The sequence below is a fragment of the Hemiscyllium ocellatum genome, chromosome 3 (genome assembly GCF_020745735.1).
Source record: "Hemiscyllium ocellatum isolate sHemOce1 chromosome 3, sHemOce1.pat.X.cur, whole genome shotgun sequence".
In the NCBI taxonomy this organism is placed as follows: Eukaryota; Metazoa; Chordata; class Chondrichthyes; order Orectolobiformes; family Hemiscylliidae; genus Hemiscyllium; species Hemiscyllium ocellatum.
The window spans coordinates 115333737-115350962 of NC_083403.1; the positions used below are offsets into that span (position 1 = coordinate 115333737).

At 38.6% G+C, this 17226-nt stretch overlaps 1 protein-coding gene across 1 annotated transcript in view; it reads right to left on the minus strand.

Annotated features, from left to right (window-relative positions):
* The window catches only part of LOC132835936 (CUB and sushi domain-containing protein 1-like), a 2426762-nt gene that overhangs the window by 2132108 nt on the left and 277428 nt on the right, over positions 1 to 17226 (minus strand). Inside the window, exon 2 of the mRNA XM_060855058.1 lies at positions 4179 to 4395. Coding sequence (XP_060711041.1) covers positions 4179 to 4395 — 217 coding nt within the window. The remainder of the gene's footprint in view (positions 1 to 4178; positions 4396 to 17226) is intronic.

Sequence of the window (17226 nt, forward strand, 5' to 3'; positions counted from 1 at the left end):
CATCACTGAAGCAAATTCCATTAGAGTAATGGAATTTACTCTTACAACAAATGGTTTTCGATTACAATGATTTCTCTCAGTGTTTCATTTGTTTACAATCATCACTGTGTTATTTATGTTCAGCTTTCACAATAAGAGATTTTTTTAGGTACTGCTAATATGTTTGCTGAATTCACTTCCACTCATTCTTATTACACTATTGAGCTCATTATTTTCAACCTTAGTGTCCAGGGCTAAGCACAGTTTCCACATAAGTCGGCATTTTCAGACAGCAGTACTATGTTTAATTCTGTACATGAGGTTTGTTATCCGTCAATCATTAAAACTACACTGAGAACTCAGGTAAACCTCCTCCTTTGTACTTAAATCATGCAGATGTTCTTACGTTGCTGCTGCTCATATGCAATCAATTCACCTCTTCAGTTATATTTCTGGATTTTTCATATTTTTTTCCAGTGGAAGTGTTTGGAAAATCTTGCACAGAAATGTCGGGGATGTTTAACAAACAAAATGCTCACAGATTTGTTAAAAAAGAGACAAAAGATGACAAAAATTTACACAAGCTCTTCACTGAAATCTCTTCACCTACAAAAAAGGAAGGAAAGAATATGACTGGTTGAGTTATGAATGAATGTCTCACTCCGATTGTGTTAGGAAATTCAGTTCCCTAGCCATAGGCCAGAATTGTCCAGTATAGAATGTTCTCCTAATGGTGAAAACAATGAGAAAAACATGTCTCCCATCCACTTTCTTGTCGTTACCCCATAACTCTTGATTCTCCTACTGATCAATAATCTATTTCAGCCTTAAGTATACACAAGGACTCTCCCCCATAGCTCTCTGTTGCAAGTTCTAAAGACTTTCAACCCACTGAGGGAAGAAATTTTTCCTTATCTCAGTCTTAACTTGGTGCCCCTTCATTCTGAATCTATGCCATCTGGTTCTAGATTATCCCATGAGAGGAAATACCCTTCCAGCATTGACCCTGTCAAGCTCTTAAGAATCCTATATGTTTCAATGAGATCACCTCTCATCCATATAAATGTCAGTGAATACAGTCCAAATTTGTTTAGCCTTTATTTGTAAGACAATCTGAGGATCATCCCAGTGAACCTTCTCTGAACTATCTCCAATGAAATGGTATTTTTCCTTCAAGAAAGGAGCTAAAATTGCTCACAGTTCTCCAGATATGATCTCAGCAGCACCTTGTCTAGTTGCAGTAAGACTTCATTATTCTGATACTCCAATCCCCTTCAAATAAGGGCCAACATTCCATTTGTGCTCTTGATTACCTGTTGCACATGTGTGATGGCTTTCTGTGTTTCATACATAAATACACCCAAGTCCATTTGTGTTGTGGCTTTCTCCAGTATTTCTTCATTTAAATATTTAAGGTATTTTGTCCTTCTTGCCAAAATGAACAACTTCACATTTCCCCACATTATACTCCATTTACCAAGTTACTTAACTTGTCAATATCTCACTGTAAACTATTTGATTTTCTCTCTCACAACTTGCCATTCACCTATTTTTATATCATTTGTAAACTTGGCTACAGTACATTCACTCCCTTCTTCCAAGTTATTAATAAATATTGCAAACAGTTCCAATCCCAGAACTGATCCCTGTGAAAGCACACTTGTGACATATCACCAACATGGCTGACTGCTTCCTGCCCATTAACCAAGTCTCTTTCCATGCTAGTATACTACGTCTAATAACATGAGTTCTTACCTTATGACTTAATCTTTGTGAGATAGTTTGTCAAACACCTTCTGGAAGCTCAAATATGAATCGTCTACTGATTCCGTCTATCCACTCTATCCTCAAAAAATGATTAAGTTAGTCAGATATGATTTCCCTTTCATGAAATGATGCTGAGTCTGCTTTATTAGATTATGATTTTCCCATTGTTCTGCTCTTACTTCCTTAATACTTCTCTAGCAATTAAATTTCAGCTAATTGGCCTATAGTTACCTGTTTTTTGCCCCCCTCCCTTTTTGAATAATGGTGGCACATTGGCAATTTTCCAATCCTCTAGTATGTCTCCAGAATCCAAGGATTTTTGTGGGTCCCAGCACTGATCTCTGTGGAACCTTACTGGCCACAGAATCTGTGTTTTCACTTCGAAAATGCCTTCTTGTGAAGAGAAACTTGTGAACAGCAGCTGTGAGAAAATTCCAAAGCGTTAGCTGTCATGGAAAAGAAGTATATCACATTTCTCGGTTCGCTGCTTTAGTCTTTCTTTCTCACTCAGATTTGTTTTCCTGTTTTGAAGCAATGACTAACTAGTGGTCGATCTTTTACATACCTGACGGAACAACACAGCAGGAATAGGTCTGCCATCACCTTAGCTGGCTGGATTAAATTCTGAGCTTCATACTTTTTTGTTCCACCTTAGCTTCACATTTCTTGAGACACGAACCTACTAGAAACTGTTTTCGATTGAGATACTATCAGTATGGGATAACATTCCAATATTTGCAAAATTGCAGCATTTAGGTTGGCTGGACAGCTGGTTTGTGATGCAGAGTGATACCAACAGTGTGGTTTAAATTCCTCTACCACTTGAGGCCACCATGAAGGTCTTACATTCTAAACCTTGCCCCTCACCTGAAGTGTGGTGTCCTTAAACTCACCACTAGTTGCCTCTCTGAGATAGCAGTCATATGGTCTTCTGGGGCGATGGCAACTTTATCTTTATTGTATAGGATAGTTAGCTTAGTTGATCTCTTGACCTGAACCATGATCAATTTTCATAACAGTGCAGAACAAGTTGCAAGTTTGTCATTTTAGGCACCAATTGGGCATTTGTCATAGTTTACAACTATCTTCTAGCTTTTTTAAATCACTGAACATTAGTTCAACAGTAATCTAACTATCTTCCAATTAGTAAGAGATAATTATGTGTACAGCAAACATCAGCTGCTGTTCTGTCAAGATTTCTTTCTTCCCACGGCTATGTCACCAAATATTAAGATGGCCACTGTTCCTTATGGGAGACACAATCTAAATCAATTGCAAATGATAGCTATAATGCCATTGAAAGTAGTAGAATCCAACCGTTCGCCCAGCAAGGATTAGTCAATGTCATAACCGTTGGTATATTGTTCTGCTTATTATTAGTAATTCAACAGAGATAGATGGCTTCCTATAAAGTTGTGTTATATTTCCTACCAATAAATCCTGAAGCAGAACCATGAAATGTTTTTCCTTCCAGCAGACATCATTTACAAACTGTTCCACTGCCACAATTCATTTCTGCACAAACTAGACCAAGGGCAGATCGAAGATATTGTTTTCTCAGGAGGGAATCTATCATTAGGGCTTTTTTGTCAATTGTATTGAAATGAATATTTCATTGGGCTTCTTAAACCAAATTTATTCTCCATCAGGTGCCAAATTTCTAATTTAAAGACAATACTTGTTAATTTTAAAAAAAACCCTTCAGTTGTAATGATGTTTGTGAAGCAGCTGTCATATGATGATTTTGGCTTTAATAATGTTCACAGTTATATCTTGTTGCTACACAAAAACTGGAGATTTTCACTTCATTTGCCAAGAAACTGACAAAGTGAACTACAACTATAACTAATGAGATATAAAGTAGGCATTATGATCAACTGTTTCAAGGGATTAAGCACATTTCACATGGGTTTGAGTCCAAAATTCCCTATGTTGTTCATGTCTGAGCCTAACTGTGCTGTGATATGAGGAGACCAGCGTATCCCACTGTGAGAAAACAGAGACTCATTTACCACAAACTACGCTGTGTAAAGTCAAAGACAAAGTGCCCTTGGCAGAAATCTTGGACCAAGCCATCAACCTGTGCCCCTGATCAGGGAAACAAAGGAAAAATTGCAAAATTGAACCATTGCCCCAAAATCAGAAACGTTTTGTTTTTTTTACAAAGCAACTCCAAGGCATAATGGAACGTCAGAAGTTTCAAATAGCAAAATGAAGTATTTGTTAAATTCTTTCCAATAGTTTCTGTTTGAAGTCTGAATATGCATGTTTTTTCAGAAAAACAATGAAAACTGATCTACTTGCAACAACTACAAGTTCTGCATCAACTCACACAAAGAACTTGCAAACATATCCATCAACAGTCTCAATGCTGACAGGCAGCAACTGTAAGAGTATATTCCAGCGGTTTTCATAAACAGATGACACCATACCTCAGTTTCAAGTTGCTCTGTTGTGGTTGCCCATCGTAAATGGATAGAATATCAAAATCTTCTTCTAAAGCAAAGATCTGGAATACTAGCTGTATCCTGTTCCTTTCTCCTGTAATGATAATCCAAGTACAGTTCGCATAATTCGGGTAACCATAAGGAAATCCAGGACTTTCTATTGTGCCATTTGGTCCTTGAACTAATCCACCACAGGGCTGATCTGAAATGAAGACAACAATGTATCATTATATATAAATATACACAAAGCACTCTGATCAATAGACATTGCACTAAAAACAAGTAATGGATAAAAGCAGTCAACCTTCTCATTTATATTGAAGATATGTGAACTAATCATAAAAAAATAAACTTTTCCAAAGAGATCTGTCATGATTGTTCTGCTACCCAATTTGTTTCACACAAAGTTCACACTATTTCCTGGTGATATGACACTAGATCGAGCATCTAAAACTGACACTGCAATGCCCTACTTCCTGAGTACACTCTCTTTATTCACTTGATCATAATAAGTATGAACATATTTTTCATTCCAAAACAATTTGGCAGGGCACTTCAGAAGTTAAGATCAAATGAAACATTTCAACATTACTATAACGCTCACTGCACAATTAGAAAGTTGATAGGTTTTGAATTGGTCAAAGTTTAAAATGGACAAAGGCTTGGTGGAGAAAGAGTGAATGAATGTGGCACCGTCAAATTTCACAAAGTGTTTTCAGCTCCAGAACATCGAGAAAGTTGAAGGATGACAGGTCTAAGAAAGAGAACCATTTGCAATAGGGCAATTCACTGTGTCCAGGGCCAATGTATCACAAGGAGAATCATTGCTATTGAAATGGAAAAAACATAAAAATAGGATTGGCAATTCCATTACCCTGCTAACCCTAAATATTAGCCCACAGGCTGTTGAAGAGTCAAAATGCTCAACTGGAACAAGCAGTAGGCCTCCATTCCAATGGAAATCGTGGTCTTAATAATGTAGTTGGGACTATTATTGCAATTTTAAAGGACAGTAGCAGACGTATGACTCATGTTTGTCATGGGGTCTGAAAAGGAAATAACCAAATACTCTTTCTACTTCCACAAAATGATGATGAGCTACTGCCTTGTGTTCATCTCTTTTCTCTGATAGTTAGCCTTCTGTAGACTGATGAGTTTCATCATTGTGTTCATCTGGTTCACCCAATGGATTCAAATCAGTTTGTAATTTCATAAATTGCAGCTGCTATTTTTGCCAAAGCCAGTGCCACCATTCAATTCCCTTTAATACTAAGGTGAAGACACATTTTCAAAACAGTGTCAATGGGATTGTCCAGTTGATTATGCTGTGCCCACCTTGGGAATGATTACTATCCTTGTTGACTGCTCAAATTAGGGATGTGTGTTCTATTTGCATAATTAATATCAGTTATCATTGATGTGCTAAGTCACAAATGTAACACATTATCATAAACACGTGAAGATATAAAAATGGATGCTAACAATCTCATCTTAAAGACTTCATCTAAAGTCCATATTGTGATGGACTTGAGGTGCAGTATCTGAACTGAAAGTCATGCAGAGAAGGGAGAAGATGTGCTTTATGATAGTTTAAAGAAATATGAAGGGTCACAAAGAAAGAGCAGAAATTTGTTACTAGACTGAATAACTCCAGGGTGGAGGAAACCAACACAGAAACAATGGCTACATCTTTTAAAAAATAAAATACCACACACTTGATAAAAAAAGCAGAATGGAGAAATTAATGGCTAGATCATGAAAAATTAATTATTGTCATCCATGTGGCGTGTCAGAATTGTATTAAACAGAGTGAGGATCCACTGAAGAAGCATATGTTTCACATATGCAATTTTGATAGTGATCCATTTGACCCTGGGAGAGCCAAACACCTTGGGGAAATGAGATTTTTCTTGCATTTGCTATTAAGGGAGGAAAATAAAAGATATAGTCACTTTTATTTCATTGAACAGTCAAGGTGAAAACGAAGATCGTTATTTCAGGGAAACAAGATTGTAAAGTGCAAAAAAGAGAAGGTAAATCAGTAAGCAAAGGTTATATCATTGAATCATGTCATTTTACAGCACAGAAGGTAATCCTTCAGCCCACCATGCCTCTACTAGCTCATTGAAATGGCCATCCAATTGGTCCCACTCCTCCGCTTTCTCTCATATTAACATCAGCAAACATTTCTTTTTGAACACTTATCCAACTCCTTTTTGAAAGTTATGGAATCTGTTCCCACTACCTTTACAGGGAATACATTTTCATACCAAGACAAATTATGATTTTTTAAATTTCTCTCATGTTGCCAAGGTTCCCACTTCCTTAACTTTGTCTCCTCTAGTTAATGACCTTCTTTCAACGCCTCATTGTTCTTCCAAAATCTTTTAAAATTTTGAATTACTCAATAAAATTTTGACTTGATCTTCTCTTCTCAAATGAGATGAATCCTATTTTTATCATCTTTCTTAATAAGTGAAGCTTTTATTCCTGAAGCGATTGTAATAAATCTTCTCTGCATCCTCTTTAAGTCCTTGATATGCTTCTTAAAGTCTGATGCCCAGTATTGACCATAATATTCTAGCTGAAGCCTAACTAGTGTTTTATAAAGGTTTAGCATATTCTCTTTGATTTATTTTCTAAGTATAAAATTATCCCCTCCCTGGAGGTGGTGAGGAGGGAGGAAAGAAGGACAAATTGACTTTGGAGAGATGCTTGCCTATTCTTGCCAAGTCAACAGCTCTGGGTGCCCAGTTATACAAAGGATATTATTAAACTGGAGAGAGTTCAGAATTGATTTGCCAGGACATTGCCAAGAATGGAGAGTGTGAGATATAAAAATAGCCAGGTTGGGACATTTTTCACTGGAGCAAAGCAAGTTGAGGGTGACCTTATTGAGGATTATAATATCATGAGGAACATATATAAGTTGAATGACAAGGATTTGTTCCCTAGGGTGGGGAAGATCAAAACTAGGGGACATTTTTTGAAGGTGAGAGGAGAAAGATTTTAAAAAGAACATGAGGGGCAACTTTTTTTTACGCAGAGTGTGCTTCATGTGTGGAACAAACTGCCAGAGGAAGTGATGAATGCAGGTACAGTTGCAACATTTAAAAGTCGTTTGCATAAGTTCATGAACAGGAAAGGTTTGGAGGGATATGGGCCAAGTACAGGCAGGTGGAACTAGTTTAGTTTGGGAACATGGTCAGCATGGACTGGTTGGTCCGAAGAGTCTGTTTCCTTATTACATGACTCTATGTCTCCAGACGTTGGACAACAAGGTTCAAAGGAAACCTTCTCAACTTGCCACATATTAAGAACCTTAAGAGGACAATTAACAACCTTTAAGGTTTTCAACTTGCTATAACCCAAACTATCTGCCTTCCCAATAACCAAGAAAAGTTGTTGGCTTTCTGACTACAAAATCAGGGTGACCTACTTGGTCTCTGGCACAGAGTCTGCCCCTGTTCTTCAGAGGGAAGGGCGGAGAAGAGCAGAGCATTAGTCATTGGCCACTCCAAAGTTAGCAGGACAGATACGAGGTTCTGTAGGAATGAGAGAGACTCATGGTTGGTGTGCTGCTTCATGATGTCTCGGATCATATTTTTGGGATCCTTGAAGGGGAGAGGGAGCAGCCCCAAGTCATGGTCCGCATCGGTACTAATGATATAGGTAAGAAAAGGGATGAGGATTTAAGGCAGAAATTCAGGGAGCTCGGGTAGAAGCTTAGTGCTAGAATAAACAGGGTTGTTATCTCTGGTTTGTTTTCCATGCCACATGCTAGCAATGTGAGGAATAAGGAGAGAGAGGAGTTGAACACGTGGCTACAGGGATGGTGCAGGAGGGAGGTTTTCGGATACCTGGATAATTGGGGCTCATTCTGGGGTAGGTGGGACCTCTACAAACAGGATGGTCTACACCTGAACCAGAGGGGTACCAATATCCTGAATGGGGAGATTTGCTAATGCTATTCAGGAGGGTTTAAACTAATTCAGCAGTGGAATGGGAGCCTAATTTACCGTTCCAGTGTCCAGGAGCTCTAGCATTCCAGCGAGAGTAGTAAGGTCAGAAATATGATTTCAAGGTCGCAAGAGTTCACTGGCAAGCAGGAAGATGGTTTGAAGTGTGTCTACTTCAATGTCAGGAGCATCCGGAATATGGTGGGTGAACTTGCAGCATGGGTTGGTACCTGGGACTTCGATGTTGTGGCCATTTCGGAGACATAGGTAGAGCAGGGACAGGAATGACTGTTGCATGTTCAGGGATTACGCATTTCAGTAATAACAGAGGAGTTGGTAGAAGAGATGGAGGTGTGGCATTATTAGTCAAGGACAGTATTACAGAAGGATGTATGAGGGTTTGTCCACTGAGGTAGTATGGGCTAAGGTTAGAAACAGGAAAGGAGAGGCCACTCTGTCGGGAATTTTCCATAGGCCTCTGAATAGTTTCAGAGATGTAGAGGAAAGGACAAAAAAGGTAATTTGGATAGAATCGACAATAATAGGGTAGTTGGCATGGGGGCTTTAATTTTCCAAATTTGACTGGAAATACTATAGTTAAATTACTTTAGTATTCATCCAATATGTACAGGATGGTTTCCTGACACAATATGTAGACAAGCCAACAAGGGGTGAGGCCACATTGGATTTGGTACTGGACAGTGAACCTAGCCAGGTGTTAGATTTTGAGGTAGGTGAGGACATTGGTGATAGTGACCACAATTCAGTTATGTTTACTTTAGCAATAGAAAGGGATAGGTATATAACGCAGGACAAGAGTTATTGCTGGGGGAAAGGCAATTGTGATGCAATGGGCAAGATTTAGAATGCATAGGATGGGCAAAATTAAAATGTGGGGCTTATTCAAGGAACAGCTACTTCATATCTTTGATAAGCATGCACCTGTCAGGCAGGGAGGAAGAGGTCGAGCAAGGGAGCCGCGGTTTACTAAAGAAGTTGAATCTCTTGTCAAGAGGAAGATGAAGGCTTATGTTAGGATGAGACATGAAGTCTCAGTCAGGGCACTTGAGAATTATAAGTTAGCCAGGATAGACCTAAAGAGAAATTTAAGAAAAGCCAGGAGGTGACATGAGAAGTTGTTGGCAGATAGGATCGAGGAAAAACCTGAAGCTTTCTATAGGTATATCAGAAATAAAAAGAAAACTAGAGAAAGATTGGAGCCTATCATGGATAGTAATGGGAAGTTGTGCGGGGAGTCCAAGGAGATTGGGGAAGCGCAAAATGAATATTGTTCATTAGGATTCATACTAGAAAAAGACAATGTTGTTGAGAAGAATACTGAGATACAGGCTACAATACTAGACAGGATTGAATTTCATAAGGAGGAGGTGTAAGCAATTCTGGAAAGTTTGAAAATCAATAAGTCCCCTGGACCAGATGGGATTTATCTTTGGATTCCCTGGGAAGCCAGGGAGGAGATTGAAGAGCCTTTGGCTTTGATCTTCATGTCATCATTATCTACAGGAATAGTGCCAGAAGACTGGAGGATAGCAAATGCCCGCTTGTTCAAGGAGGGGAGTAAAGACAACCCTGGTAATTATAGACCAGTGAGCCTTACTTCAGTTTTGGGTAAAGTGTTGACAAATGTTATAAGAGATGGGATTTATAATAACCTAGAAAGGAATAAGTTGATTAGGGACAGTCAACATGGTTTTGTGAAGGGTAGGTCATGCCTTACAAACTTTATTGAGTTATTTAAGCTGGTGACCAAACAGGTGGATGAGGGTAAAGCAGTTGATGTGGTGTATATGGATTTCAGTAAGGCATTTTATAAGGTTCCCCATGGTAGGCTATTGTATAAAATGCAGAAGTTTAAAATTGAGAGTGATTTAACAGTTTGAATCAGAAGTTGGCTAGCTGAAAGAAGACAGAGGGTGGTGGTTGCTGGGAAATGTAAGTTCAGTTCCTCATGATGTACTACAAAGATCTGGGGCCACCGCTGTTTGTCATTTTTATAAGTGACCTAGATGAGGGCGTAGAAGGATGGGTTAGTACATTTGTGGATGACACTAAGGTTGATGGAGTTATGGATGGTACTGAAGGATGTTGCAGGTTACAGAGAGAGATAGATAAGCTGCAAAGCTGGGCTAAGATGTGGCAAGTAGAGTTTAATGCAGAAGAGTGTGAGGTGAGGTGGAAGGAACAACAGGAATAAAGAGTACTAGGCTAATGGTAAGATTCTTGGTAGTGTAGATGAGCCAAGAAATCTCGGTGTCCATTTACATAGATCCCTGCAAGTTGCCACCCAGGTTAATAGGGTTGTTAAGAAGGTATACGATGTGTTAGCATTTATGGGTAGAGGGATTGAGTTTCAGAGCCATGAGTTCATGTTGCAGTTGTACAAAGCTTTGGTGAGGCCGCACCTGGAGTATTGCATACAGTTCTGGTCACTGCATTATAGGAAGGATTTAGAAGCTTTGGGAAGGGTTGAGAGGAGATTCACTAGGATGTTGCCTGATATGGAAGGAAGGCCTTATGAGGAAAGGCTGTGGGACTTGAGGCTGTTTTCATTAGAGAGAAGAAGGTTGAGAGGTGACTTAATTGAGGCAAATATGATAATCAGAGGGTTAGATAATGACAGCACTTTTCCTCAGATGGTGATGGTTAGCATGAGGGGACATTGCTTTAAATTGAGGGCTGTTAGATATCGAATAGATGTCAGAGGTAGTTTCTTTATTCAGAGAGTAGTAGGGGCGTGGAACACACTGCCTGCAACAGTCGTAGACTCGCCAACTTTAAAGGCATTTAAATGATCATTGGATAAACATATGGATGAAAATGGAATAATGTAGGATAGATGGGCTTCAGCTTGGTTACACAGTTCGGCGCAACATCAAGGGCCGATGGGCCTGTCCTGCACTGTAATGTTCTACATTCTATGTTCTATGCACTCGTGTGGCCAAGGGATTGGGGGGAATATCCTGTCGCTACAACATGGGGCAAATCAGGTCCAAGGATGGAAATCAAGCCCAGGGGTAGATGATGAAGTGACGTGAAAGAAAATGAACTACCTTTCACTTTTGAATCCCCTGAAGTCGAGCCTCGAGCAAAGATCTTGAGGAACCCAATGCTTCCAGCAGCTTCTCTCAAGGCCGGAAATTACTGCTTTGGCCCAAGTGTCACAAGGTGCTCATCAATTAGCCTTCAAGTGACTGATTTGATCTTAACTCAAAATTGTTTTTTAAAAAAAACACTAAAGCTTGTAAATTAACATCCTAGATGCAATGTTATTCTATGTTCAAGTATGCAAGATAAGTTGAACCAGTTTGTGAAATTTCCAAGTCTTACTCTCATTGGTGGGGGCGGGAATTAGTCACTACTGAAGACACACACCCCCACACTTAGTGCATGGAGTGTTAAATTCTGGCCTAATGTTTCTGTTCAGGGAGCCAATAATTCCATATGCCTTTCAACAGCTTTTTCACTTGCACTGCCAACTTCAATGATTTGCCTGTGTTCACCCCAAGTTCCTCTGTTCTTGAATCCAACTTAAAATTTTACCGTTATTTCCTAACATTGTCCCTGAGGATACCATTGCACACTTTCCTAGGGTGAGAAACAAGTGTTAATTCCTGCCCTGTGTTTCTGTGTCAATTTTAGATCTAAATCTCTTTACATCTGCAGGCCTTAAATTTACAAATGAGTCCACTTTGTGATATTTTATTGCACACTTTTTGAAAGGTCATGTGCGTAACATCAACTATACAACCATCATCCACATTCACAATTACTTTACCTCAGAACTGAATCAAGTTAAACGAATACAAATCGACCGTCATAAATCTGTGCTGGTCTTCATTCCTTCAATCATACTTATTCATGTAGCTACTCATTCTGCCTTAGGTTCATGTCTCTGAAAGCTTTACTAACACCAATGTTAAATTGATGACCCTGTACTTGCAATGTGCATCCCACTGCTTTTTTTTTATGAAATAGGATTGTAATATTTATCATCTTCCAGTCCTCTGGCATTATTATAACATCTAAGAAGTACCTAGGATCTGTTCCATCTGAGCTGGGTGATTGTTCCACTTTGAACACAGACAAATGTTTTAAGACTTCCTCTTCATCTCTTTTCATCCAATCAAATGTCTCTACTTCCACCCTCTTGGACTGTTACAAAGACAGAACATTCTTCCCTCACAAAGTCAGATGCAAAAATACCTCAGCCATGCCCAATGTCTCCACAAGATGACTTTTCTATGGTCCAGAAATGACTGGACTGATATATTGACTACACTTCCACTGTTTATGAGTTTATTAAAGATTTCTGAATTCTCTTATAATTTGCCTGCTGGCTTATTTTCATATATACCCTTAGACTTTTATTTTCTTTTTCCTACTTGCTCAGTTTTTTTATGGACCAACATTTATTTCCTATTTTATTTTAATTTTCATTTATTTTATCATCCAGAAAGCTCAAGCTTTTGAAGTCCTGCGTTTTCCTGTTGGGATCGGTCTATCAACTCAGTCTCGTCTACCTACTCTTTGTAAGTCCCTTAGTGGTCATTGACTGCTTTATCTGCCAATCTATAACTCAATCCAACCAGGCCAGATGATTTTTAAACTTACTGAAATTAGTTCTCCTCCTGTTTAGAAGTGTCATGTTTGATTTTCAACTTGCCGTATTCCATAACTTTTTTAATGTGAGTGATACTATAATCACCGCTCTGCAAATGTTCTCCCACAAAAACATATTACATTTTCCCCATTTCATTCCTCAGAGTTGTTTCCTTTCTTGTTGTCTGAAAACACAATGATCAAGAAAGTTCTCTTATGCACATTGCAGGAATTCCTTGTTATGTTTGTATATTTCTATTATGTTCAAGTTTACATTTGGGTAATTGAAGTCTCCCATTATCTCTATTCTAATGTTCTTGCACTTTTCTGCAATTTTGCAGCAAATTTCCCATCTATTTTCTTCTCTTTATTTGGTGGCCTTCAGTACATAACAATAGAATAATAGCTGCTCTTTTGTTCCTTAATTTTAACCAAATAGATAGATAACAAGGGCATTAAATTCCATCCACATTATTGATCCAACTCTTCCATTTTTTGCTTTTCTTTTACTTTTTGAATACATTGTGTTCAGGAATATTGAGCTTCCATTCCTCATCTTGTTTGAATCAGATTTTCTTTGTTGTCTTTCTATCAAATATCCACATGATGACTTCCCACCAACCTTTTTATCACCTTCTGTTCGGCTTTTGAACTACTCTTGCAATGCTTTGAATTTTCTGCATCAAATCTGTCTTATTTATTTTGTTTCTTTTTATTTCTTCCCATTCTTTTGCGTGCTTTCACATGTAACCCACCCATCCCCATCAAATTCAAATTGGTTTAAATCCACCTGCCAGCATAGTTAACTTGACAAGGAAAATGTTGGTCAAAACCCTGAAACATGTGAAATCCATACATCTTGTGCAGGTAACTCCTGCCCCGAGGGATCTTGTGACATTCTGGTAATGTCCCTAATTCTGCACTGGGTTCAGTCCCATCTGCTTGTCCAGTGATATTGCTGAATGAGTTGATTAAAAAAAATACTCCTGCCCCTGTCTTGTTAATAATGCCCCAAGAATCTGATACTGTACCGCCCCCGCCCCCGTACTAAATCTCCATGTAGGTTATCTTAATGCTACTACACTCATTCATGTGTAGAACTGGAAATAGTCTAGGTTTTACTGCTCTTAGAAGTGAAGTCACATGTAGATAGGATAGTGAAGAAGGCGCTTGTCATGCTTACCTTTATTGGTCAGTGCATTGAGTTTCAGAGTTGGGAGGTCATGCTGTGGCTGTATGGGATATTGATTAGGCCACTTTTGGAATACTCCATGCACTTTTGGTCTCCCTACTATAGGAAAGATATTGTGAAACTGGAAAGGGTTCAGAAAAGATTTATAATGATGTTGCCAAGGTTGGAGGGTATGAGTAGTAGGGGGAAGCTGAATAGGATGGGACTGCTTTCCCTCCAGCATCGGAGGTTGAGGAGTGACCTTAGAGAGGTTTATAAAATCATGAGGGGCACGGTTTGGGTCAATAGCCAAAGTTGTTTCCACAGGGTGATGGAGTCCAAACTAGAGGGCATAGGTCTAAGGTGAGAGAGGAAAGATTTTTCATGCCGTGGGTGGTGTGCGTATGGAATGAGTTGCCAGAGGAAGTGGTGGAAGCTAGTACAATTACAACATTTAAGAGGCATCTGGATGAGTATATGAATAGGAAGGGTTTGAAGGGATATGGGCCAGATGTTGGCAAATGGGACTAAATTAATTTAGGTTATCTGGTCAGCATAGACGAGTTGGACCGAAAGCTCTGTTTCTGTGAAGTACATCTCTGTGATTCCATGACTCAAAGTCCTGCTTTTTAACTTCCTCCTTATCTCCTGAAATTCTATCGACTGGATCTCAATTCTTTGCTTTTTTGCAGTTGGTTTCATAACTTATGGTGACTTTACTTTTCTGCTCCAAACCATTGCCGTCATTCAGCAATGTCTTTGTTTTACCTGGCAGAAGGGAGGAAACACACTATACAGGAATAATATTGGTGGCTGCAGAAAAAGCAGCTGATCCCTGAATGTTCCATTACCAATGACCATGTTGCTTCTACACTGTGAGTCTCAGTGCCTGATGACAATTTGAGCCAAGCATCATGACATCAACAAAGAACCAGCCTGAACTGAAACTTACATTTATATAAATAGAGACTGAAGCTAGTCAACCATAACTGTATTTTAATTCAAATCTTTAAAAGGAGTTCACATGTTTGAGATAAAAAGAACACAATGATCCCAAACACAGGAATGCATGAATGATTGGTACTTTAAGCAACCATTTGGCGGGACTGCGGAGATAGATTTATGACTCGATTTCTCTCTTGGTCTGTTCTCGCAAGAAGGAGAGAACAAAACAAATTAAAGAGCAACCCAATTACTGGAAGTTCAAAGATATCAGTGATATTCATGGCTGCCTTTCATCCGGGATGTCCCTAACCAATGGTTATTATCTAACTTATCACAAACCCTTGAGGACTCTAAACTGTATATTCCCTTAATTTCATTTTTACAGCTGGACTTTAACCTTTTTTAATAAAAAACTTGTTCCTGTGTTTATTTGTGTGTGTCTATGGCATCTTTAATCCCATCACATCCTGATTCACATCTATCTCTTACTCAGCAAATTCTCCACACAGAATTTTTATTTTCTCCTTTGTCGCTATGTTAATAAACCAACTCTCTCTGTTGTCATATTGCAATTATTTCTATTCCATGGAACATTACTTGGACACTCCAAATTAAATTGTTGGTCTGCAGAACTCAATTATAAATGATTTTTTGCTTTTATACAAGGTCAAGCTATAACTGAAAACTCACCATTAGAAAATCCTGGATTAATTAAACACATTGTGTTATCTTTTTTTTTCTGAAGCCAGCAATATTTCTGCTGAAGTTGAGAGTGCACCTTAACAGAACAATTGATATATATGTTAGATTTTTTAACATATATTGCATCAGCTACTTTTAAGGGCTTTGCAGCAGGTACTTGCTAAATTGATGCAAAGAACAGGCAGAAACAAGATTATCCAGTTGCAAGCATTAGCCCTGGAAAATAAATATGCTACATCAACATTGAATGGCCAGAAAATAAGTCTTTTTTTCTCGGTTATTGCTTACTTTGCTGTGCTTTTTAATCAATCATTAATACAGCTGGCATTTAGAACATTCAGAAAATTATGTGCATAATAAATAATGCAGTCCCATTTTCTCCATGACCAACCTTTCAATTGCTATTCCTTAATTCTTCATTGAATTCTACAAAATTATTTCTACCCAGAAATGTCACCCAAATGAACTGAAACAATCACATGCCAACTTCAAAAGCACTTGTTCAACACTATTACCTTGTGCACAGCATGGTAAAATTTCTGATTCTTTTTAACCTCACTCTAACTTCTACGGGCAGAATTTCCCTACTTTTAGATATGGCGAGTGAGGTGGTGGAAAGGGGAAACTGTGGAACTAGTTGAACCCGAAGTGAAACATATGCCCTTCTCACTACTCCTGCAATTAACTGCTGGGCAGGAAGGTCAATGAGCAACTTCCTCAATGTGCCAGCAAGTAAGACCTTTGAGTGACTAATTAATGGTCACTCAAGGTCCTCAACTCACAATCTCCTCGCAGCATGAGCAATGTGGCTAGTTTCCTGACTGAGAAAACAGGGCATCCTGACTGCTGATTTCGCAAGGTGGGCAAGGGAACCCATAAGGCACCTATTTACTTCATGAAGTTTCTTTAATTATGGTTTCAATATGGCATCTCACAAGCTTTCCCCATTCGGCTTTGTTCATTAAATGCCATTCCTCCAAGAAATGATACAGCATTTGATCTCATGGTTTAATTGACCAAACCTGTTCTTTTCTCAAACTAATCCAAGCACTTTATTAGACATGACTAACCCAGCATAAATCTAGATTGATTTGGATGTATTTCTTTTACTATTTCTAGATGTGGATTAAGTGTTTCCTTGAGATTAGACAGTAGTTTTTTTTCCACACTAGATGTCAAGCTAATGGGTCAATAATTCCCAAGACCATGTTTTTTTGTCACTTTCTAAAGCCTTTTAAGAACTCAGTAATAAAACACCCCGTGTTTACAATTGTATGCAGCTGGCTGTGAAACTGTAATAGCTTACGGATACAAAAATACAAGGTAAACGTCAATAAATTTAATCCACAGGAAAGGTCAACATGAAATATTCATGAATGGATTTGCCAGTTGCTTACCAATAACTAGTTATCTACCAGCTATACATTCATAAAACTGCATTGCTTCACTCAGATTTAAATACGCCAACATTCACTTTTATACATCAGTCTCCGGCCAGGTATTAAGAAAATGCACTGCTAATCTGCTTGAATGACAAATTAACTCTATTTTGTTTACTTTCATATTATTTAATGCTGTACAGTTATACTTTTGGAAGCCTTAATAGCAAGAAAAGGCATCCAGCCTTTTGTGCTCC